Below are 24,984 nucleotides of genomic sequence, written 5' to 3'. Positions count from 1 at the left end.
CAGGATACTCTTTGAAAGATATTTAGAGCATAGAAGTACAGCATGGAGGACTACTATAGTGGAAGTATAAAGTGAAGAATGTCCCACCTCCTAACTTTGTACCTATAATTTTCCACTCTGCCTTTCTTGGGGAATTTGTTTTTACAATATTACTGCATTTTTATCAGAGATTATTCAGTTAAGATTTCCTGATTTTCACTGGACAGAGTTAATAGCTTTTGTCCTAGGTTTGTGATTCCATTGTCTTACGTGGTCTGATTTCATCATACTGCTAGCTTTCCAGTTAGTACTGCTTAAAGGAGAGCTTTTGTAGATCCTGGTTTCATTGCTTATACATACAGATGTAAGTGGGGAAGAACCAGGCCTATGATCAAAAGCACTATAAGGGAAGAATTATTTGAGTTATTTTTTGTTAAAGGCAGATGTCCTCAAACATTTTACTTTCAGGCAAACATGTTCTTTTTTCTGAAATTTCAAGTAAAAACAAGCTGAAAGCAATTCCACTTGTTTTGTTCTAATTAGTTAAATAGTTTAATAGTTTTGTTCTAATTTGTTAAGTAGTTTAAGAAGAATTGGGCAGGTAGAGCATATGGTGCAGAAACAGTTATCTTCAGGTTTAATGAGAAAGGAAAATAGTAAAATGGGAAAAAGGAGATTGCAATGTACCATAAACACCCTGTTTCTGCTGAGCTCGGGATCATTGATGTGTACTAGGTAAATGAATTCCCATGCTCATCTTGCACACGTCTGTTGTGCCTGTGGAGAAGATGCAGTGACAAGTGCTGGTACAGGACCAGTGGTGAAAATACCATCCAGGCAGGGAGAGTGTTGGGGACAGCCACTGGTGGTGGCACTGCAGCCTTGCAGTATTGTACACAGTTCTGTCTACTGCAGCTTGAGCTGGAAGAGTGCAGCCTCTCATCTCTCAACATGAGAGAAAGAAAATTTGCTTAAAATACAGAAACATAGCTTTTAATCTGCTAGCACTACCCAAAATGAATCTGCTTCACACCAGCTTTGATGCCAGCTCTTGTTTATTTTAAATAACTTAATACTTCTATAAATAAATACCCTTTATTGAGGATTCTATTCTTTATTAGGTTATACTGAAGTAAATACTACCCTGGAAAAATAAACAGAAGGCTTTGCACATTAAGAGATGAGGAGGAAGTTTGCAGGTATCCTGGTGAATTCAAGTGTGAGTTGTTTTATTTTCTTAATTACTGAGAACACTTTCAAGACAATAGCATCCTCTGTATGTGAATTAACATAGTTCAGGTGCCCCATTTAACCTGGGATATAAAATAATTTGACAAGGTAGTAAAATTGGAAGTAGTTATGATGTGTGAAATGCACATTTGAGTGTGACTTCCAGATCTGTTCTGAAGATTTTATTATCCTATATTCGTATAGTTAATACCACTTTTTGGAGTACCCAGTGAGTCTTCTCGCAGCCTATATTAAGCAAAGATCTGAGTCTTTGTGGGAGTGAGTTTTCTGACTTGTCATAGATTTATACCTTTAAAGGATCTCACTGATTTAGTTTCTCATGTCCAATCTTTATTTCAGATGTATCACAATCTATACAGAATGCCAAGTATACTGAAATCTGTGAATGTAACATAGTGGAAAAGAATAAATATTAGAGCAAAAGGATGCTTTGATTTTTATTTTGTGTATGCATCTTTGAGTGTTTTTAAAGACTGTTTTTTTAAAAGGTGTTTCCTGAAGGAGTATTTCTGTTTCTGGCAGAAACACTAGTTTCCTGGGATTTTTTTTTTTTTTTTTGTTTTAGCTGAAGGAATTGAATAGGAATATGGTGTTTGCTTTAGTGAAAATCAGTGAATATATTGGCTGAATTGGTTGGTACAAAGAAGAGTGTATAGCTAAACTGTCATCTCTGCTTTTGCTGCTTTATGCTACTCAGGTAGTCATTAATCCTTAATCTTTCAGACTTTCCAGTTACTTACTTGCAGTAATCAGTCCAACATAATTAGAAGGGTGGGAAGCTATCATGCATGGGCTGTAAATTATTCCTCTTTGTACTTATCACCTTAAGGCACGGATTTCAATTCATTGAGAAAGCAAAGCTGTTTTAAAAAACAGTGTTCAGATTAAGCATTTTGCTTGGAAACTTCAGCAAGATAGAGAGACATTTCTGATTTCTGCCCAGACAGAAATTTTGCTTTGTCTGTCTGCATGTTTTTTGATGACAGAGTCATCATAATTTTAGTGAGTATGAGCAGGTGAAATTCCTTGTTGATGTACCTGGTTTATCACAAACTGCAGAGTAAGTTCAGTTACTTTTTCAAATTTGATTTTTTTTTAGTCTGTTGAAATCATGGGGTAGGTGTACTGCAGAAGGGTAAAGCATGGTTGTACCAGTGTTGGCTCTTAGACTCTTCGTTCATTTGGTATTCCTAAATTCCTACTTTCTTCAAGATATGCATGTACATACACACACACACAGACACACATATATATACATACATATATATGTGTGTGTGTATATATATGTACACACACACACATAGGCGCCCTTTAGTAATGGGGAATTTCACAACTGAAAACCCTAGCTGGACAAACAAAAAGAAACAAATATCAGTCTGAGAATGAGAGGAATTAGGTTAAATGTGTTGCGTGGACACTGTAAAATTATCTAAAATCTAGGAATACACAGTAGTCATTAACAGTCAGAAAAGAACCTGTTAGGATTTCATGGAGTTCTTGAAAGTATTTGTAGAAGACTTCAGCAAATCCATGAATGTTTTGATGCATGTTCACTAGCAGCTAGTAGATACTCCTAGCTAGGAAGATAACTTCTACTGAGTACCTTGAAAACTCTAATTAGAGAAAAAGCTCTAATTAGAGAAACTACCTTGGCATAAAAGATTCACCAGGATGACCTACTTAAAAGGATCATCATGTACCTAAAGTAAGGCTACAGTTTGAAGTCATAAATATTACATCAGGACTTTTTTAAGGCTGCATTTCTCTTCCAGTAAATGCTTCAATTCCCATTAATAGTTGAATAGTGCCATCACATTTGATTTCTCCAAGAAACAGTCAAAGTGTATGAAATTAATCCAGAGGAAGATACTAAAAATAAAGACTTTTTTTACTATAGGTGAATTTCTATTATTAAAAAGCTAGGGAAATATCTTTTAGCTTCTAAAGTCATGTCAATGTGATTTCACATCCTTAGTTTATTTAATGCAGTCCGTAGTTTTTCCTATCCCTCAAAACACTATCAGCCCTAAAACTCATGTCTGGAGTATACTTCTGGAGACAGTATATGCAATAGAATGAATAAAGGACAACTTCTTAAAGCCATTCCTTGGTCTTCTCCCATGCAGCTCTGAGGGCAGTTCACACTGCTTTAGAAAGGGTAATAAGATTAGTTTCAGAAATTTCCATCTATTTTTACTCCTGCATCATATCTCACTGCCTCCTTAGTTGCATTACTGCAGTTTTTCTGAGGTAATGCTGGAAAATAGATCATTAAAATGATCATGGTTAAAAATAACCTTTTCCCCAAGCTGGAAGCAGGCCGTGTTTTCTTAGAAGCACTGCTAAAAAACTGTAGCTTGCTTTCTCCCAGGGGGGAGGCTTCTACAATCTGTTGCAGTGTCCAGATTCACTCATGCGCGCACACACATGCACACACACACACTTTAGACACGTGAGTAATGACTCAATTTTGTAATTGATTTTAGCTGTGCTAACTACAGACTGTTGCAAAAAAATGATCCTGCATTTCTTCCTTCTGTATGCTTGCACACTGCTGTCATTTCTTTCTCCTGCCCTTAGTGATAGTGCAGATGTGTGTTGAGCAAATTGTCTTGTAGATATGCCTGAAAACCACACAGAGGAGAAGGGAGTGGTTAGTCTTCACTCTAATAAGCAAACTGCTCTTGACTCATTGTGTCTGCATTCGGGGCTGCATGAGATTGAAAGATACAGCAGGGGAGCAGGGAGGAGAACTGGGGGAAATGTCTTGGTGCTTTCATGCAGCTTGGTTATTGGGAGCTCATGCTGGACTAACCCTGGGAGATGCATTAGCTGATAATACACAGTTGCTCCCCTCTGACCCTACTGCGAGTATAGATAGCGAAGAAAGGAATGTGTCTGTCCATGACTGAGGTATTGGGAATCTCCAAAGTGCTCAAGTGCCACCACTTCTGCCCACACAGCTCCCCACACGGAATTTTTTAGGGTGGGCTTTCATGTTGCTAAGACTCGGTGTGAATGCCCTGTGAATGCACTGGCGAAATCCAGTCAGCTTTGAGACACTGGTACAGATTGGAGGAATACTAACTTTCTACAGGATTTGTGTTAAATAGAAGGCTAGAGAGATATTTCATGGTACCTCACTGAGAGAAAGATTAGTGTTTGTAGCCCTTTCCTACGAGACAGGGAGTTCAAATGAGAAAGGATATTGCAGACAGAGTCAATCTGATGTATGATGCATGGAATTGCTTGATTTCTTTCAGAATAAAACCTGCTATCCAAGACTAGACAGTAAAAAATTGAATTCTGAAGATTCTCTGATAGTGGTATTAAATTTATCTTTTGCATATTTTCCTTATAACCTGTGGTATTTGTATCTCTCAAGAAAATGCAGGCTTTTATATTTGAAGCCCTCTATTCTGACGTCCAGTGCTTAAATAAAGATTGGGATGACTCTGTATCAGTGTGAAGAGGCATCTAAAAATAGCAAAGTATATAAACTTTTTTTCTCTTATATTTTACAGGTTGAATATTACAGCTTCACTTGTACCTGGGCTTTTTCCACTGATGTCCAACACCCAGTAGACATTCCAAACAATATTTGGCAGGTACTTTTGCAGCCTAAAAGCAGTCCTTCTTTGACACAGGATGGAGGACACCTACAAAGACAGGACTTCACTAGTGAAAGGGGCCAAAGATATTGCTAAAGAGGTGAAGAGGCAAGCAGTGAAAAAAGTTAATAAAGCAGTTGACAAAGCCCAGGATGGCTACACACAGAGGTCCTACAGTCGATTCCAGGATGAGGAAGATGATGATGATTACTATGGCCAAGGAGGAAGTTACGGTGTAGAAGCTAATGATGACGAAGGATCAAGTGAAGCAACTGAAGGACATGATGAAGATGATGAAATTTATGAAGGAGAGTATCAGGGAATCCCCAACATGGGGCAGGGTAAGGATGACATGGCAGCCTTAAGTCAGTCTATGCGTGATGAATACAAGGATCGTCATGAACTGGAAACAGAGAGGAAAGCTGATGAAGAAGAGCTGGCACAGCAATATGAATTGATAATACAAGAATGTGGCCATGGTCGTTTCCAGTGGGCCCTCTTCTTTGTGCTAGGAATGGCCCTAATGGCTGATGGGGTTGAAGTGTTTGTGGTTGGATTTGTGTTGCCCAGTGCTGAAACAGATATGTGTATACCCAATTCTGGATCAGGATGGCTTGGTAAGTAAAGTCTTCATTCTATCTTTTTGCTATTAAAAGATTTGCTTACAGTAAGACTAAGTATGCATATGTCATCAGAGAAGCTTTTATAAAAAGAGATTTGTCTTGAATATAAATACAATTATTTAAATTAAAATTAATTGTATGTATTAGGAATTTAATTAATATTGTAGTTTTATTTTTAGATTATTGTTTTCTTAGTCAGTCAGTAAATAAATCGCTAAAGAGAAAGACCACACTGTGAAACTTAATAAGGAGAGGGACAAATTTCATTCTTGTATACAAGAATAGATGTCCAAATGAGCTAATCTAAAAAAAAGTAAAACCACAAAACCAGCCCACAGATGGAGAATTGGAGTCCTGTTGAAATTATAAAGGTGTAATAAAGAGCAGATGATACAACTGTATGGCAACATTTTCACACATGAACCTTTGAAATGGTAAGGTGAAATTAAATCTAGAAAATGAAAAAAATTCCAGTGAAAAGGCTATCTATTGCAGCCTTTCACTCTTTTTGTTTTTTAGTCCTTTTATGCCAGTGACTGTTCTCCAGCCATCCAAAGAGAATACTGTTTACTTAGGGTCAGGGTGACAGAAGAATGAACAAGAGCCTGAGGTGCGCTTGTTGTGTCCATTCTGCGGATGGGGATAGGCTGTGTCCCATCCCCTTGCCTGTTCCCTCTCAGGTTGGTGTGGTAAACAGGCAGTCTGAGCCAGCTTTGTGTGGCTTGGTAAAGCAGCAGTGCTGCAATCAGGTCCATGCTGTCTTCCCTGGACATGCCTGGGCACAGAAGGTAAAACAAGGCTCTTATGGGGCAGGGCTGGAGAAGAGTTGTAGAAATGGTACCCCAAGGAAGACGGGAGATGGGCAATTGGGACAAAGCAGGCAATGAAATGTATATGTGTAAATTAGTTACTTGGGCCTGAAGACTGGAGAAAAGGAGGGTATACAAGACATTTTAAAGCCTTTGCTTTGTAGCAGATGTTCTGCTTGCACCCTCCATCTTTGCAGCAGATGTTTATGTTGCAACAGATCTCATTTTGGCATTGCTCAATTTCCTGACATACTGATACCAGCACTGAGGGTCTGTGGGTTTCAATACTGTGGACTGCAGTCTCCCACAGTTACGTCTCTAAGTCTCTCTCCAGGTGACAGGAACATAAGTGGAAACAGATGAGGAGTTCTCAGATAACTGTGTCCTTTGCATTATTCTTTGCTGTTTGATCATTTGTTTTTGGAACTACTTTCCCTGTAGTGCAGTGATTAAACTTAAAATGGAAGGAAATAAATTGTTACAGTTTTAATGGTTAAAAAGTTTATATGCTGAATACACGTAATTTGTTTTTTATTGCTTGTTTACATTAAATGCCAACATAGTATGTGTCATGGTTGGACTTGCGAGCTTTCAAGTCTACTTCTTAAAGGATGAGAAACAAAGATAATGCAAACCTGTATCACTAGATAAATGTCAATGAGTCAGTGCTGATACTAACATACAATGCATCTTAGAAAAGTAGTGAATGCCCAATTTGCTTTTTTAACATGATTTTTTCATCTAGTCCTTGGCAGCTGACTTTAAAATCTACTTTAATATCTTTAGAATCTACACCTCAATTTTTATAATTTTTGTAATTTTTATGATTTTTATATTGCTGGAACAAAAGTTATTTTTCTCACCCCCATTTTTAATTACTGATAAACCTGCCTATTTTACCATATGCACCCTGCTCAACAAATGAAAGAGTCAAAATTGTCTTTGTTCTCCAGAGTGATAAAATGTGAGGGTAACCTCCAATCTCCAATTAATTAATATTACATTGTATTTTCTACAAATAGTATTCTTTCTAAACAACTACATTAAATATTATGGAGGTGTTTGGAACTGGGAGTGGGGAGTATTGTCTCCAGAGTAACAGGGGTCATGATTATTCACATCCACCTGTTGGGGTCTGACCCATGTCAAGAGGGATGAAGATTTCCCTGTCAGTAAAGTTCTTATGATGCTGTCTTGAGATGTACTGGAATAAGTCTGTAAGTGTTTACCTAAATTCAGTACAGAAGCTGATAAACACATTATAGTTACAAGTATTTGTATATGTGTGTGTGTGTGTGTGTGTGTGTGTGTATAAATGAAGCTTATTGACAAAATTAAGGTAACAGCTCTGGAAAACTCAGCTGTGCAAGAAATGTATTCTCATGCCTAAAATATAGAAATCATAATATATCTTCCTATTGCAATAATATAAAACTAGCTTCTCTGTTGTGGTACTAACAAATAATTGTGTACTAAAAGATTAACATACAAAAGCAGGAAAGAACAGTGATAAGCAATTTCTTTCCCAGTGTGTATTGAGGGCATTGCAACACGTGACTGCTTTAGCAATAATTTCACCAAAAATATATTTCTTGACCATTGTTACTAAAAATGTATCATAAGCTGCAAGTCATCAGCACACTAATGTGCATATGGCTTATAAACAGAGTAGATATACTGCTTGCAGACAGCATAACCTTAATTCCCCTGATACAAAATATTTGTTGTACCAGTGAATGCTCAGTGAAAGCTTTTTTATGTTGTCACAACTGAGCCCTCACAACCATGCATTTCAATTATTTTGCACTTGTGATTTCACCTTATAATTACATCCTAACTGAGGTCTTCCAGACAGGCATAATTCTTTTTCTCATGATTAGAATTCCATAATTCAGAGGATTCTGACATTGCTAGAATATTAAAGTCACAGGACTAATGTTAAGAGTTACAAGATAAAATCAGTACACTTATACAGTATTTATTTTTCAGGCAATTTTCTAGACTGTCAAAAGGCACACTAAGAGCATCTTAATTTCTCTTTGAAAAAGCATTCATTGATTTAGTTGTAAAAACTAATTTCTCATATATCATGCCATGACAGTTTACTAGGAAACTTGAGCTAATTAAAAACATGTGACAATATTTATTGACCCTCCCTGTTCCATCTTTTATTTTTCCAAAATTCACTTTCGCAAGGACAGTTTCCCAAAATCCTTCCATATTGACCCTTGCATGAGCTTGAAATCACTGTTTATTGATCACCAGCTATGTCTCAGAGCCTATAAAGTCACATAACAAATGTGCTGGTGCCATGAACTAGCCTCAAGCTGTTTTTTGAATTCAATAATAAACCAATACTTTTTCATCTCGAGTAAGTGGTTTTCTTAAGAAGAGGGCAGTTGACTAGCTTAAATTATTCAACATTATAGTGACACGTCACAAAGCATGAGAGAAAGGTGTCCTTGACGTATATATAACTTGGCTGTACTTGCTAACTCCTCCATTTAAGGGGATTCACACTGGCCTCTTGGGTTCTGGCACCACTGGGACAAGACTGTACCTTCGTGAGACAGGTTGTGGGCTCAGGCCTAAAGATGTTGTTTTAACACTTTTCCTGCTTGCATCTTACCTCTTTAATTTCATCAGTCAGAAACAGACTGATCTTAGGTTAATTCTCTGGGCTCTGATTTGGGTATACTTTTCTATCTAGTTTTTCTCTGTCTTTGCATTCAGATTGCTCTTAAGTTTTATTGTGGGGTGTTTTTTTTTTGTTGTTGTTGTTGTGTTGTTTTGTTTTGTTTTGATTTTTTTGGGGGATTTTGTTATTGTTGGTGGTTTTTGTTGTTGTTATCATTGTTGTTGCTGCTGGTTTTGCTTTTTTTTTTAATGTAAAATTCTTATTATGGTTTTTTCTTTCCTCAGCACTCTGCACCTGAGATACTGAAATAATGTTTTTCCTAAGCTAGGCAAAGCTAGTCTTTTCCAGCAGTGTCTGTTCAGGCTGCCTGAATGCTCCTTCTGACTGTGCTGTCGCTGGTTCTCCCATGGGACCTGTAGGGGCTCACCCTCGTGTGTAGGACCCCTGACAGCTGCACTGCTGTCACCCTTGGTGGCAGCACATACAGGCTGACTCCTGCTCAGCTGGTCTTGAGGCCACTCCTCACAGCATCAGTTGGCACCTTTTTCAGATGGACATCTCTGTTCTTTTTTTGTACTTTTCATGGAATCATAGAATAGTTTGAGTTGGGAGGGACCTTTAAAATGTCATGCAATCCAAACCCCCTGAAATATGCAGGGACAGCTTTAACTCAGTCAGGTTGCTCAGAGGCCCGTCTATCTCAATAGCAGAAAAAAAATCTCAACATCTCAGGATTTAGTGATTATTTTAGAATCTTTTATTTTTATTTTTTGCATGTGTACCATTAGGACATCTTTTACAGAGGCCAATTGCTTCTCACTGATTTCCAATAGTCTCCCTGGTCTCTTTTGAATTCCTATATGATCCTCTATAAAAAATTTAGACTGAATGATCTCTGGAGGCTGAATAGTCTTTGACTATGTCCTGTCTTACCATTGTGTTAATCTATGTGTTAGTCAAGACTTTGATACAGATTCAGAGACAGTACTGTAACAAACTTAGAAATAATTTTTATATGTAAAAGATATTGTTTGCTGATGAGCCAGCCTACAGACATTTTCTTTCTTCTAAAAAACGCAAGTATTGTGGTAAATCACTGGACTGATAATGCAGATACTGTGAATATGAACAGCAACAAACAGCTTACCGTGGAAATAAAATTATTTTCTGAAACCCCACATTTAGTGTCACATAATGCCTTGACCTAAGGGGTTTTTTTGTTATTTTCTGAATTTAATTATCAATTTTTTGTAGTATTTGTAGAAAGAAGAATATAATTGACATGACTAATTATTTTGGGCAAAAGCAGCTCTCAGCCTGGGACAACAGCCTACCAATTCTGCATTGATTACTAACTTGCATATTAGCTGCTTTAGTAACAGTGCTTCCCATGCCTACTCTGTTTTGAAACCTACCAAACATAACCAGCATAACTTTAATCCACACAGTTCTTTCTCTTTACATGAGAAGAAGTGCTCTCCAGAGGCTTGGTAGCTAATGTAATGTGCTTATAAGCTCTGCTAAGAATACCAAATGATCTCTGAATTTTTCCACCTCTTAGTTTAGAGAAGTACTGGATTGCCAGATCCTTGCTATTTAATTTGATTCTGGTTTTGCAATGATCATTTTCAACAACTTTATATTCAAAAAATACTTTCCTTCAAACTTAGCAAAGACAGATATAAGTCCTTCCATTGGGACAGAATAACCGAAGTCACTCGTAGGAGCTAGTCACTAAAATGCTGGGGAGAAAACAGCTCTGCAGAAGGATTTGTGTCTTTTAGTAGGAAGCTAGTGGACATAGGACAGCAGTGCCTTGCAGGTGCATTGGCAAAAGTGACCAGTAAGCAGAGAGGAGTGATTACTTTCTGTTCTCAACACAGTAAGCCCACATGTTGGATTCTCTGTCCTGTTGTGGAGCCACCTGAAAAGGAGAAATTAACAAATGCAGGCAAATTTAGTAGAGAACCAGTAGTGTCACAAGAGAAGTAGAATACACAGCATACAAGAGGTATGGACCCGATGTTTGGTAGCATGGAGGAAAGAGGTCTGAGGTGAATCTGTCTGTACTATTTGGCAACAAAATTGAGAGAAACTACTGTGAAGGTGAATTAAGATTTTTCTCAAAGGAGCGCAAAGATCAGAAGTTGCAATTGGGGATCATCTGGTACAATGAAGAAAGTTTGGAGTGAGGTGGTCAACCACTGGGAATGTTGCATAGAGAAGCTGTGGGATGTTTGGGAAATTTTGAAAAGCTGACTGAAGGCCTGAAGCCTTATCTTACTCTGAGGGCAACTGTGCTTTTAGCAGAGGTCAGAATAAAGCTCTTCAAAAGTCTCTCCCAACCAAAATTTTTCCGATTAGTTGTCTGCAAATGTATGATACTTTCTCCTACCTATGACTAAAACACAAGCTGCAGCTGTTGCACTTCAATAAGCTTTTAATGGAAGTGAGGGTTAGAACTCATGGATTGGACATAGGCTTGCTGTTTCAAACACACACCAGGGTCTAAATTAATTTAGGCAAAATCATATAGCTTTAATTACTTGTTCTTCTCCTGAGATCTCGCAGAAAGCTGGAAGCATGTGACCAAATGGTGGTGAATAAAGGGCTGCACAACCTGAGTTTGATGGGAGTATTTTTTAAATATTCATGTATCTACATGCCTAGTGTGATTTTTTGCTGGTTAAGAGGTTTGAATTTTAATACATTGTCACAAAACTGTCCTTACATCACAGTAAGCTTACTGCTGAGGTAAGCAGTTATCTGTATAACATTGTTGTCTTGTTTTGTGGAATATTAGTATAGGTCATAGAGATGGATGAGACTTCTTCCATGTTGGTGCATAAAATACGGTGGGAGAAGGGGAGTGTCTTCTGGTTATATTCCAGTTATTAGTATGGTACTGCCTTTGTTATGACACAATACACCACAAGTGGCATAAAATAAAAGAAATCCCGTTTCTCTTTTTCTTGCTATGTTATGTTGATGATGACCTAGTAGATGTACTCTTAGACATTTGAAATTTGTATAAATTTCAAAGTATGACTTTTATTCAAGAGAGCATAGATAGCAAAAAAGTTAGGTCCTTAAATATGATCTGGTGTATATACACAATAAAAGCATCTAGGTAAAGACTGTTTACTATTGGAGCCATATCAGATGTTTGCTAGTGAGGAATCTCACTGAAATAACAGTGACAGTCTGTTGCACTTACAGTTAATAGTAGTAATAAATCTTTAGCAGCAATAGAAATATTTAGCAATAGAGCTGCAGTCCTTGAAATGCATCCTAAATATTCCAGAACAAGGTGAAAATTGGTGTGTAGGATTAATGTCTTACTCCTTCAGAAGGAGATGCCAGAAATTCAAATGCCATCATGCATGCTGTTCACCTTTGGTGCAGTTCAGCTCCCTTGCAAATGACATTATTAAAGTCCTCCTACTCGGTGCTTTTCTCACTTCTCTTCCAAACACGGTTTTTTGAGGGTGAAAAATTAAGAGACAGATCCTTACAATTTCTAAGCTGTTACAAAATATGGACATGTGAAAATGGTGGTTATGTCTGGTTTTGTTTTCTGTGGGGAAAAAGGGGACAGTGGAGGGAATAGGTGAAGGGATTTTGTTTGTTATGACCTGGACTAAACTTGTATCACATGGAACATCACGGACTGTCACAAGACAGGATCTGGAAGCACAGATTTAAACCATTAATGAAACACAGTGTACTCAGTGCTCTCTCTGTGCTGGTACAGGCTCCCAGTGTAAGCAACTATCTAAGGTGGGTCATAGCTACCCTCTTTTTCTGAGCATAATGTTGCTCCCCAACCACTTTGTTGAAGCTAGTATTAGTAGGGTGAACAGACCCATTCCAAATGTTTTTCCCCTTTCAGGTTGTTTCTACATGCAGCTTTACTGCAAAGATCGATAAGGATCATTGACCCCAACCCATCATCCTGCTCAGGACAGCCCCAAAAATCATACCTGAGAGCCTGAGGGCATTGTCCAAACACCTTTTGAATTCTGTCAGGCTGGTGCTGTGACCACTGTTCTGGGGAGCCTCTTCCAATGCCCTGCCGCCCTCTGGGGGGACGAACATTATCTTCTTCTTACCTAAACTTCCCCTGGCACATCTTGATGCCACCTCCTCAGGTCATGTCACTTGTCACCAGAGAGATCAGTGCCTGCTCCTCTGCTTCCCCTCGTGAGGAAGATATAGACTGCAATGAGGTCTCCCCTCAGACTCCTTCAGGCTGACCTCAGCCACTTCTCATAGGGCTTCCCCTCAAGACCCTTTATTATCTCCATTGCCCTGCTTTGGACACTTTCTAGTAGTTTAATGTCTTATTTTTATGCTGTGGCACCCAGAGCTGCCCCCAGCACTCGAGGTGAGGCTGTCCCAGGTCAGAGCAGAGCAGGACAATCCCCTCCCTTGCCTGGCTGGCCATGCTGTCCCTGATGCCCCAAGGACACGGGTGGCCCTCCTGGCTGCCAGGGCACTGCGGACCATGTCCAGCTTCCATATCTCTTTCCAAAACTCTACTCTCCAGTTTTTAGTGTCATTTATTAGCATAGAAAATTGAAGTTAAATAATTATTGCTTGTAGTTTTCTTCAAATCTGCCTCAGAAATTGAGTTTGTCTAAAATAATCGAAAATCTTTGGGCTGCTTTTTTGCACTTGACAGGTTATTTTCTGGCTCTGCCTATCCCAGCACAGATCAGTAATTTTACCATTTATGTCACACAAATTTATGGTCCTACAAAAGTGGCCAAAAGAAAGAAATGCTTCCCAAAGGAAAAGCCTGAGGGCAATGTTGATTTCACACATTTAATTTGGCTGTCGCCTTCACTTTTTCCTCCCTCTCTCAGCTACCATGGGATCCCTGGTTGACAATACATCAATTCTTAAATCACTGTGTCAAATAGAATTTTTTAGCCAAACTGAACATTTAAAAGAATATGGTGCAGTCTCTTCCAAGTCTCAGTTTGGTTAATTCTGCAGCAAAGTTTAGGATAATCTGCAAGCTTTCAGATTTTTTGCATAGCTTTGAATTTTGCATCTTGCATCAAATGTTGATCTATGAAACGAAACAGAGAATGTATGAGCTCCTTGTCAAGACATAGAAATATTTTTACAGAGAAAGTGGTAATGAACTTCCTTAAGACATGGACCAAACATTATTTAATGGCTTGGTCGTCACAGCTGAGTAAATATCTTGCTATGCATTTAATTCTTGAATTTAATCAATCAAGGGTTTTTGAGCCTGTCAAAGTTTGACTTGTTTTTTATCTTACACTATCAGTTTGTTGAAGAATTGAAAGAAAATTGTATGTTATTATACCAACCATTTGAAATAGCTTCCTATTCCAGACCTTTGGCTTGTTTAAGGGAGTGTCAATGCTAAAAAAGATGGAAAAAAGAATTTTAATCTGGTCTGGCTTCATTTTAATGCAGATGTAATTCTTTCCTAGTGATGGGCACATCAATTCTCACTTTACACACTTGTTTCACTTATTTGAGCTATCAGTTTATTATTGTTTCAAATGTATGAAATATTACAACTTTCATAACTGATGCAGAATCAAAATTGTGGTTATACAATATTACACAAAAAATACTTATACAAAAGAATACATGAATAGGACATATGTATGTTTTTTTAAATTTTCCCCTTCCCATGCCAATGCCTTTTCAGCAACAGCTAAAATTGTAGCTAAAAGTCTGTCTGATTTAACAAGAAATCACAGGATACTGTGGTTTACTGACATTTATAATAAAGTCTCTTGTTTGCATTTAGTCTTATTCATTTTTCAGTGCTTTATCAGCCCTATACAAAATGAGAAGTATTCATATAAGGGAACAATATAAATGTAAGATTTTGTAGTTTCACATGCTATTAACAGGCCACAGGAGTCTGGGGTGAGTTACTCACAGATTAATCGTGTGAGCAGAACTATGGGTAACTTAGGAAAGTTCTGTTCATAATAATAATTTTTTTTACTAGGGAATCTCATATTTTACACTCAGATCAACTTTACTTACTACTCACACTTCTAGATGGGCACTTCCATACTGCTAACTGCAAAAATGTTGTTCCCTGGCTCTACTAAACCTATGACATGTTTACACAACATCTACCAATCTGCTTCAGCTAGAGGAAAAAAACCAAGAGGTTTTGATGGCGCATTATATATGTTGAGTTATTCTTGCTTAACAAGTAAACTTTACCCAGGACAAATATGTAATGACAAAGACTCATAGAAACCTGTTTAATCGGCAGAAAGGTGTTTTTATATAGTTTTTTGAGGGGATTGCAGAAAGTTGGGAGAGTATTAAAAGCAGAAAAATTAAGAAAATGGTGTAAAGTGAAACTGGATTTACACCCATCATATTAAAGAAGATCTGCATTTTCAGTGATAGGCAAAAGTGGCTATTTGCAAATTTCTTTGTGTCAGTCTATCTGGACTGAAATGATTTGCTTTATACTGGCTAGAAGTGGAGTATCTTATATCAATTTGAAGGAGTATAGATGAAAATAACCCATGTGATATGTGACTCTATTGCACTGTTGTTCATCAGACCTGCTAATTTTCACAAAGAACAAGTATTTTCCTAATCCATTAGAATTCAGGGCAATTTTCAAGGTTGGTTTTGAAGCTGCCACTAGCAAGTCATGTTAAATGGATATTATAAACTGGTAGATGCACTAATCTAAAAAAATTTCCATTTAGACATTATAACAGTGCCTCCTGGTAACATGGTAAATACATAATTAAAAAGCCTGTTTAGCTTCACCAGCACCTGCAGGTGTATTGGCATGACACAGAAGATTATTCTGATTCATTATTCCTAATTTTGAATTGGATTATTTAATCTGTTTCATTGACTGTAAATTGGAAAGCAGAAAGAAGACATGGGATGGAAGATTTTTTTCACTCCCATGCAGCTCTGTGCTAGGTGAGGTCGACCAGGCATTTCTCAGGCAAATATGTGTGTTTCAGACCCTTATTAATTTTAGTAATCTGTTTCTGAATGAGTTCAGCCTAATTCAGTGTCTGTATCTGAAAGCAAAAGGTTTGGTTAGGTTTTAGGGTTTTTTCTTCATTTTTCTTTGGGGAGTTTTCTACTTTGTTTTTTTTAATTGCAATTTTTCTTCCCCCACCCTTCCAGTTCACTGATGGTAACAGCCACTCTATTGATGCAACAAAATAAAAAGAAGATATTTTCTCCCATTTATGAGGAAAGAAGTTTACTTCTGCACTGGGATATACTTACAGAAAACAGACATAATGGCTGACTGAAGAGATAACCAACAGTTATCTTAAATATTGAACAGAAACAACTAAAAATGTAGTTTTGTTAATTAGTTCTTAGTATCACGTATTTTGATTTACTGCTTTGGATGAATCTGTTATTAATGTAGGTTTTTATGGTTTGGAACTTTTGTTTTAATTCAGCACTAAGTAAAAGTTAGAGGTATTCATGGGATGTGCTCTATTTAGGGTCAGAAACAGGACTAGTTGAATTAGAAATTAATATTCAGACAATAAAACATGTGGCCAAAATGAACAGTTTTGATATAAAATGAGATGATTAATGTAGATGACTGCACGGGCAATTTAAAGCTTTAGTGAAATATATCTTTTGGCTTTGAAATTTAATTAATCCTAGCTCATTGCACAGTGCTATGCACTGTTCAAGCATATGCAGCATTTATAATCATTCTGATTCTCAGGACTGCCATGGAAGCGCATTTCAAATTGCAAAGTCACAGCAATTTCTACCATGACAGGGTCAATTCAGAGATGGACAAAAGTGCAATGAATTTAGCATCTAAATCTGAGAGCAGAAAAATCCAAAGGAACCTCCACAGTTGCAGAGGGATAAAACAGGAATTAGGGAGGCTAGGACAGCTTAACTATCTGTATTTTATCCAAAGCTTGTCTGTTAGGATTTTCTTGCTTGCGCCAGAGGGAATTGTTGGATCAAAGGAAAAGATAATGTGAAAATAGTAAGTTCAATGATAGCACCTATGGAATCTGTCAACAGCTCCATGTCATCACCTGGGATTACCTGAGCTTATGTTAATGTCTGTGCTATTGCATATTGGTAGCTACCATCTTGTAAAATATTGTTTATATGGGAAGAAAAATACCATGTATTGTTTGCTTTTTACAGTTCCACATTGTTAAATTTGAATGCTGATTGACTATTTGTGTTGGAAGTAGCAAGGAAATAGTGCTTTAATTTTTTTTGGTATAATGCACAGTTGATTTATCTATCCAAGTAATACCTGTATGAAATAGCAGTGTGTTGCTGTTGGCTGAAATAGTGTCTGTGAGTATCCAGTTTAGAATTATTCCAAAGAAGAAATGGAATAACGTTGATCAAATATTTATTCTGATAAATCTGTTATGGAATAAATAAAAATTATGCTAGCATCTGGTAGCAGATAGTACTTTTTTTAAAGACTTAAGTTCTTGGCATGATAGCATTTTAAAAGTAGAAGCGATGATGACAATGTACTGCTGCCTTATCAGAAAATGCAGCTGTGCAGAATATTCCTCAGCCTAGCAAGTAATCTATTACCTGTCACAATCTCTGCAGCTACTGATCTTCTCCTATTAATTTATTAATTTATCTAATTTGGATATGAGGATGAGCAGAAGCACTTATTCCTTTTGTCATTACAGTGTTTCAATTAAAATAATATCTGAGTACATAAGAATGTGTGTTACTAATGAAATAATAATCCAAAACTGAGTATAATTTCATTATTAAAACAAAAAGTATCAGCACACCTGCTGGTGTAAATTTCAAACATATTGTAAGGTGAATGTCACTATAAGGAAAGTGACTAGCATGCAGAAACATAGAGCAAAAAAATTTTATGTTTTTCTCCAAATGAACTGAAAATTTAAAGGTCTATACCTATATCACCTTAGTCTGCACTAAATATTTAAAATAAAACTAGTTTCATTAACCCAAGGAGGGGAAATATGGAAGCAAAATGCTTCATGATGGAACTTAATTGAGCTTGTGCAACAGCACTGCAAGTAGTAAATCTCACAACTGAGGTACAGGAAAATAATCAAAATTAAGCATATTAGGCATATAAATATAATATGAGGATGACAGAGGGAAAAAACAACCCATATTAATAACTGAATGAAATTTATGTGAATTATTGTTGTGGTCTCATTCATTTTTGATGGACAGTATTTCTTTTATAGGACTACAAGAGTTTTGATCAAACATATCCAGCAATGAGTTTTCATCTTTGTGATTTCCCTCAGGATGGATCTATTGGAGTAGATTCCTGAAACATGCAAGTTGTGTTCCTCAGGAAAAAAAGAAATGGTTTTGTTTTGATTTGTTTTTTGGGGGGCTTGTTGTTGTTGTATGATTTTTCTTTTTCTTTTTCTTTTTTTTTCTTTTCTTTTTTTTTTCTTTTTTTTTTTGGGGGGGGGTTGTTGTCTTTCTTTTTGTTTTGTTTTGTTTTCTTTTTTAATGAAGAGGATAGAACAGTTCTTACTTCCCCTTTCCATCCAAGAAAAAAAAAATTCTTGGCTCATCTTTGACCTTTTGACCTTTGGAAGAGCAAGCTGATCTGTTTGAGTAGCCATGCTATCAGGTGATTTTTACTTAAGTCTCAGTGTTAAATTGAGGCAAATAAGTGGTAGGTATTTTTCAATCTAATGTTTTGGTGACATAAAATTATGTATAGTCAAATTTTGTCTTGCATTACATTCTTTCTGGTCCCTAAATATGTCAGAAGTCCTATCCACTTAGTTTCACCTGGTTTTGGCTTCTACATTTGTTTCCCTTTTCGGATTACGTTGTCTCGAAAATTTGGACTTTGTTCTTTTGAAAAGGAAATACTATGGGAGAAACCACCAGTTTTGTGTTCTTCTTAATTTTCATTTAATGTTTTGTACTTTTTTGGCTGTATATTTTGTTTCGTACTTCTCTTCAGAACTATAGTACTGGGCTACCTCACAACAATTTTCTTTTACTAAATCACTCATCAAATTATAATAGTCAGTCATGATATTACAAACCTGTATTTTTTAATTGTTTGTGCTACTGATACTGCTTTTTCTCATTATCTTTAACATCATAAACAGGTTTGCATGAAGAAGTGTTGAGTTACTTGCTCTTTTCCCATCTTTGCTGGTCAGCTGAGCATGATATTACTTTTCCTTGTGTTTGCTTTAAGTTCCATTTTCTTGATTTTCATGGTTGAGATCCTGTATTACAGCTCATCAAAGTTGTTTGAGAACAGGATCATTTTGTGTGAACAATGGATAGAATTAATTTGATTTTTATTTTTATGGAATTTCTGGGTTAGTATTTGACTGAATGTCATCAGATGTTTGTAGGCATATTTGAAAGTGGTGCTTGGGTTTGGTGGGTTGTTGGGTTTTTTGGCTTATTTTTTTGTTTGCTTGGGATTTTTCCTACTAATGAAGCAGACAGACTATTTCTTGTATAGTTTTAAATTGATTGCCGTGAGCTATCACTTGTGTGAGATGTATTTTTTGCAGCTTGTACAGAGGATTTCCCTGAGTTGTTTTCTCATGTAAATACTAAAGAAACAGAATTTTACAAAAAATTATTTTAAAAATTTGTTTTGGGTTGAAACAATAGTTTTAGGTTTTTTTGCCTTGATGAAAACACTAATGTTTCTGTATTGTTCAACAAGTTTAAGAAGAGATGAGGCTGTATTTTCATTTTCCAGTAGTCTCACTGGAATTTAGTCTTTTCCTTTTTCTTGAATTTATATCTTTCTTTAGTTATTATGGAGATAAAGTTGTCTTTTTTTACTGACTGTGAAGCATATCCAGAATGTTTTGTGAACTAAGCAGCTAAAAGATATGCAAAAGCAAAATGGTCTATCATGCAAAGGCTTGTCACTTTGGAATTATTGCTATTAGAGAACTAAACACAGAGGTTACTCAGATGAAAGTTTTCTTCTTGAAGGCCCAAGAATGACTGAAGTATGATTGATGCTGTAAAAACTGCTATATTGAGAATGGAGAGCTGCAACATTCATTTTAAAATAGCTTTATATCTTTTATGCATTTAAACAGATAAACCCTATTACCCTGATTTCTGAAAGTAATTCCAATAATACAAGTGAACCTTAACTGTCTGTAAATGTATTTTAAGCCAAAGAGCAAAGAGCTTCAAAAAAAGTGTGTAATTAAGCATCTGTGCTAAAGAGTGTGAAATTTCATATCAAAGCCTGTCTGCAGTTGTCTTGACAGGGAAGGCGGGAGGAGTGGATTAGTCTGAAAAGTTGTAATAGAAAACGAGCCTGACATGCTGTGGCATTTTGGGGATTTACATACATTTCATATTATTAGGTAAGAGAAGTCATTTAACATCTGAAGTTAAGACACTAAATGTTTACTATGAGAAACAGGTAGAGTTTAGATGAAGGAAATGCAAGGCTTGAGAAGTCTTGAATTTGCAAAGACTCATGCAAAAGATTAGTTTTAGTTAGTATGGTGTCTTATCTCACATGCTTGCTGGAAAACAGTACCTATCAGCTTTTTCAGATGGCTGAACAATTTGTGGTTTATTTTAACCACTTAGATCCACTCATTAAAATTTTACCATTCTGTGTATATAAAGCTGGCTGTTTCACCACTGCAAGAAATATTTAGAGAAACAAAGAAATAGTTATTACAGATAAATATTAGTTTGTGGCAATTCTTTATGTAGGAATATTGCAGCCATTGTACATCTGAGGGGATGAATGGCATAATATTAATAATGAAAAGTGAAGATCAAATATACTAAGTACATAGGTTTTAGACATCTAAATACATGGGCTGTAGAAAATTTGAGTTCTTTTTTCAATTTTGGAGTTATTACAACTTTGTTATATTTGTTGTCTTAATGGAAAAGTGTTTGCCTTAATTACCTGCCATTGCAAATGCTTAATTAGAGGTTATGTTTGACAGTTGCTGCATAGGTTGCTCCAATTTTCCAAGTCTTTTCTGATCAAAGAAACTATTAACAGATTGTAATTAAATACAGGTCTGAAAGATTATAGTCTTTAAAATCCAAATATAGTGTATTATCAGGATTAAAACAAATATAAAATTGGATATTCTCATTCTTATATTAATCATGCTACTTATAGGCATTGCAATATTTCACTATGAATTATTATATTCTCAACAATAGCATATGGGAAGATCCATGTACAAGTAAGTAAAACACTGATTACATTATCTTACAAAAATTGTTTTTCTTGTTATGGAACCACGTTTATAATTGCTCTTTCCAAAACAGAAATGATATTTTAGTCTTATTTTTAAAGTCTTTTTATAACGTGTATTCTTTTTCTGGCTGTATGAAATGCTTTCCTCATTCAGACAGATTACCCAAATGATGTAACAGGAAACAAAAACTTCATGCTCATTTTATAACTGATTTATAATAGGTATGTTAGTGCAAAAAGCTAATCAGGGAGTCCCATAGCCTCTGAGTCTCTCTATTGCAGCGAAATCTGACTTTTCTTTCATTGCTGTATTTTTTCCTGACTAAATACACTTACAAACTGATTTTTCAGAAGATTTTGTCTATCTTTTAGATACCACACTATGAATTACAACTGATATCAGCAAGTAATGAAGTTATGGCAGCACGAGGAGTAAAATACTGCTTAAGTGAACTTAAGTGACTAGTTATGCATTTATTGTTATGTCATTGTTTAAATTGTCCATAACTAGCATTTGGATACCAAGGGAGTTCTTGGTCAGCTGTTTGTAAGGCTAAACTCTTTTAAGCAGTATGAAAGATGCTGTACACATCCCTTTAAAAATATCTAGCCATCTGGTAGCCAAAGTGTGTGCATGGTCTAAAGCAATCCCACACTAAAGTTCCCTTGTCGGAAGAGGATGTAAGTGTGTATTATGTGCATTTGTGCAGTGGGTGAAAATCATTGAAGTATGTAAGAATTCTACAATGGAAAGAAAATACAGGTTTGTTAAAACTTGTCAAAAGAACAATAAAAGAGATTGTTTATTTTAGCATGTTTCTTTTCAGCTACCATCTGCCTCTTCTCAGTGCTTTTCCAAAAATTGAGAGTTTTAGACAGTTTTGTTACCTTGTGGGGAGAATCCAAGATGTATGATACAAATATCCTTCAAAGTCTTTATATTTTAAAATATTTTAAAATATGTTCTAAGGTCAGACTGGATATCAAACCATTGTGTTCCTTCCACTGTATTAGCTGATTTCTTTGGAGAAAAGTGTACAAAAAGAAAGAGAAAAGCAGCCAGTCTTGTGGATGGTAGTAGCTATTCAAAAAAGGAGTACCACCTCTCAGCATTACATGCTAGGTTGACATCTATATACATATATAGATTGACCAACAACATGGTATTTAATTTTTACATATATGAATTTATGCAAAATGTAATGTGTGAATTATGAAATATGTGCAAAAAAATTAGTGTTATCCAGAAGACATTTATTTTCTGACCAGTGGCATAACATAATGAACAGAACTACAATGGTTAGAAAATAAATGCTAATGATAATCTGATCACAATAAAATTATCATCTTATCTCATTGGCTACTTACATTTGTTGAGTGGTTGTTCAGCTGTTTTCCATGGTTGCAGTTCTCCTGTACCGTTTTTCACTTTTGTGACTTATTGTTAATATTGCTGCAGGGTAAAATGATCTCAAGGAAAAATTTGGAAGCTGAGACAAAGGGCACTTCCTTTACCTGATGCAGGAGGGGTTTAAACTAAGGTTTACTAAAGTAAACTAAAGTTTACTAAACTAAAGAAGGGAGGAGAACTTCAATCTACCCCAATCCTAGCATTTTGGTGCCAGTGCCAACAAGAGACGCCCAAAATCTAGAGAATTTTCAGAATCCAGCAGGTTTAGATAAGGAAGAAGTTCTTCATTATGGGACAGATTGTACAGAGAAGCTGAGAATGCATTTTCCTTGGAAGTTTGCAAGGGCAGGGTGAATGGGGGTCTTAAGAATCTGTCTAATGAGGGGTGCCCATGGCAGGGGCGTTGGAAATAGATGGGCTTTAAGGTCCCTTACAACCCAAACCATTATATGAATGTCTTGCAATAAAGAGAAACAGAAAATACAGAATAGAAGACAGAAAATGTACCGAAACATGTACTGTTGGTAGCTGCAGTAGGCTCAGGATGGAAGGGTTACAGATCTTTGGTCAAGGAGAGGATGTGTGCAAAGACTACATGGCAAATAGGAAAAAATTGGAAGTTAATATAATGGGAAAGAAAAAGATAATGCTGCAGCTCAGAGAGCAGCTTATTTATAGCAGTTTATTGACAGGATGAGAATATTATTTTTAGCAGCATCTTTCAAACGTTCTTTAGGAGAATTACATCAGTATAGAAGTCCAAAACCCAGTACAATGACCAAAGGATTTTTCATCTAAAAGAAAGGGATTTTTTTTAAACTCAAGGCTTGCAATCATTTTTCTTTCATTGTTCAAAATGTTTTGATATATTTGTGCATCACAAGGAATGTAAATTGGTAAAGTTATGATTATTTGCATAGAAATATTTTAAAGTTATCTCTATAAAGAAATAAAAGGTTATTTAATTGGTCTTCTCTATTTCTTATATTAGAATGTTGACTGGGAAAACCCAATAATTCTTATACGGAAAAGAATGTAATGAATTTCACTGTAAGAATAAAAATGACCTTTTTTTCTTTTTGAAATGTCTGCTGGCAGTACAGCTATTTGACGATCTTTGCTACATTCTTTTCACTCCTACTGTCAAGCAAGCGGCAGATCTGTTGGATGGAGTTTCCAAACTGCTTATGGGCAGTGATCCACCTGCAGCACGGTGAAATAACCCACAGAAGAGATCTTAAAGCCGTTGAATGAATATGTTAAATTACCCACCAATCTTTGTCTCTTTAGGACCAGGAAATACATTAGCCATGTGCATTTACAGAAAAATCTCAACTAGTGGAATAAAATTTCTGATCAGAATGAAAAAGCTATCTAGTAAATGTCTGCTCCTAAATACCTCTATACTAAAAAAGAATACTGTAATGTCTGTGTCCTTCCTGAGCTAAAGAAGGTAAAGATAGATGTCTTAATAATTCTGCAAATTCTGGATTTACTTGTATTATCATCAGTATTTTTTGATTAAAATCTAAGAATCCAGCAAAATTTAGAAAACATTCATTGACAAAAGCTGTTTTTTAGAAGACACTTAACTGTTGTTCTTATGGAGTTTGTTGCTTTAGCAATTCTCCTGTGATGAGCAGCATGGGATCTGTTATCCTGAGATAAGGTGCAGATCTGAGAAATCTGATTTAAAGGAACATGCCTCTACTCATGACCAGGGATTGAAATTTAAGGTGGTCTTTAAGGTCCTTTCCAACCCAAACCACTTTTTATAATTCTGATTCTATAATCTTGTTAATATACAATATAACACACAATGTGTATCCTATTTAAAAAAATATCCTATTTTAAATTATGTCTCATAAGGGAACAACAGTGGAAACTACTTGCACAGAACATGAGAGGGAACAGAGACACTTCAGGGTGTATAAGACCCTGCAGATGTCAGCACTTCAGATGTTATCCTCTGTAATTCCAAGAACAGAAATACTGATGCGTAAACTCTACACTGATATGCATTTAACCAAGCCCAGGAATTTAAATGGGTTTTCTTCAGCTTCCTTTACCATCCAACTACCTTCTGCAGGGCAAAGGTGATTCTTTTGGAGGCCAGAATTTCACAGCAATTACAGTCCATTAGAGACGCTCGAGAATTTGTCCATTCTTGAGACTAATCTAAAGGAGACACATAACAAGGAATTCTAGTATTTTAATTACTTCTAGCACCTTAGTGAGTAATTCCTGCTCTGTAGAAGATGGTAGCAATATGCAGGATATATAAAACCTAACCTGGGAAGTTCAACAAGAAACTAGATGGAAAAAGAATTCCATGTATCAAACAAAATACAAAGTTAATAGTTCTGTCCAAAACTTGGGAATTACTTTTTCCTTCCGACAGTCTGCTCAATATGTTGTACATATTTG

The 24,984-nt window shown here is 36.2% G+C and overlaps 1 protein-coding gene across 2 annotated transcripts in view; it reads left to right on the top strand.

Annotated features, from left to right (window-relative positions):
* Nucleotides 1-24,984, top strand: part of SV2C (synaptic vesicle glycoprotein 2C) — a 109,806-nt gene that overhangs the window by 20,926 nt on the left and 63,896 nt on the right. For both annotated transcript variants that reach the window (XM_063181259.1, XM_063181260.1), the window contains exon 2: nucleotides 4,755-5,458. In XM_063181259.1, the coding sequence (XP_063037329.1) occupies nucleotides 4,879-5,458 (580 nt within the window). In that variant the 5' untranslated portion in view covers nucleotides 4,755-4,878. The remainder of the gene's footprint in view (nucleotides 1-4,754; nucleotides 5,459-24,984) is intronic.

This window comes from Melospiza melodia, chromosome Z, assembly GCF_035770615.1.
Source record: "Melospiza melodia melodia isolate bMelMel2 chromosome Z, bMelMel2.pri, whole genome shotgun sequence".
NCBI classification, from domain to species: Eukaryota; Metazoa; Chordata; class Aves; order Passeriformes; family Passerellidae; genus Melospiza; species Melospiza melodia.
This window is presented reverse-complemented; position numbering and strand designations above follow the sequence as displayed.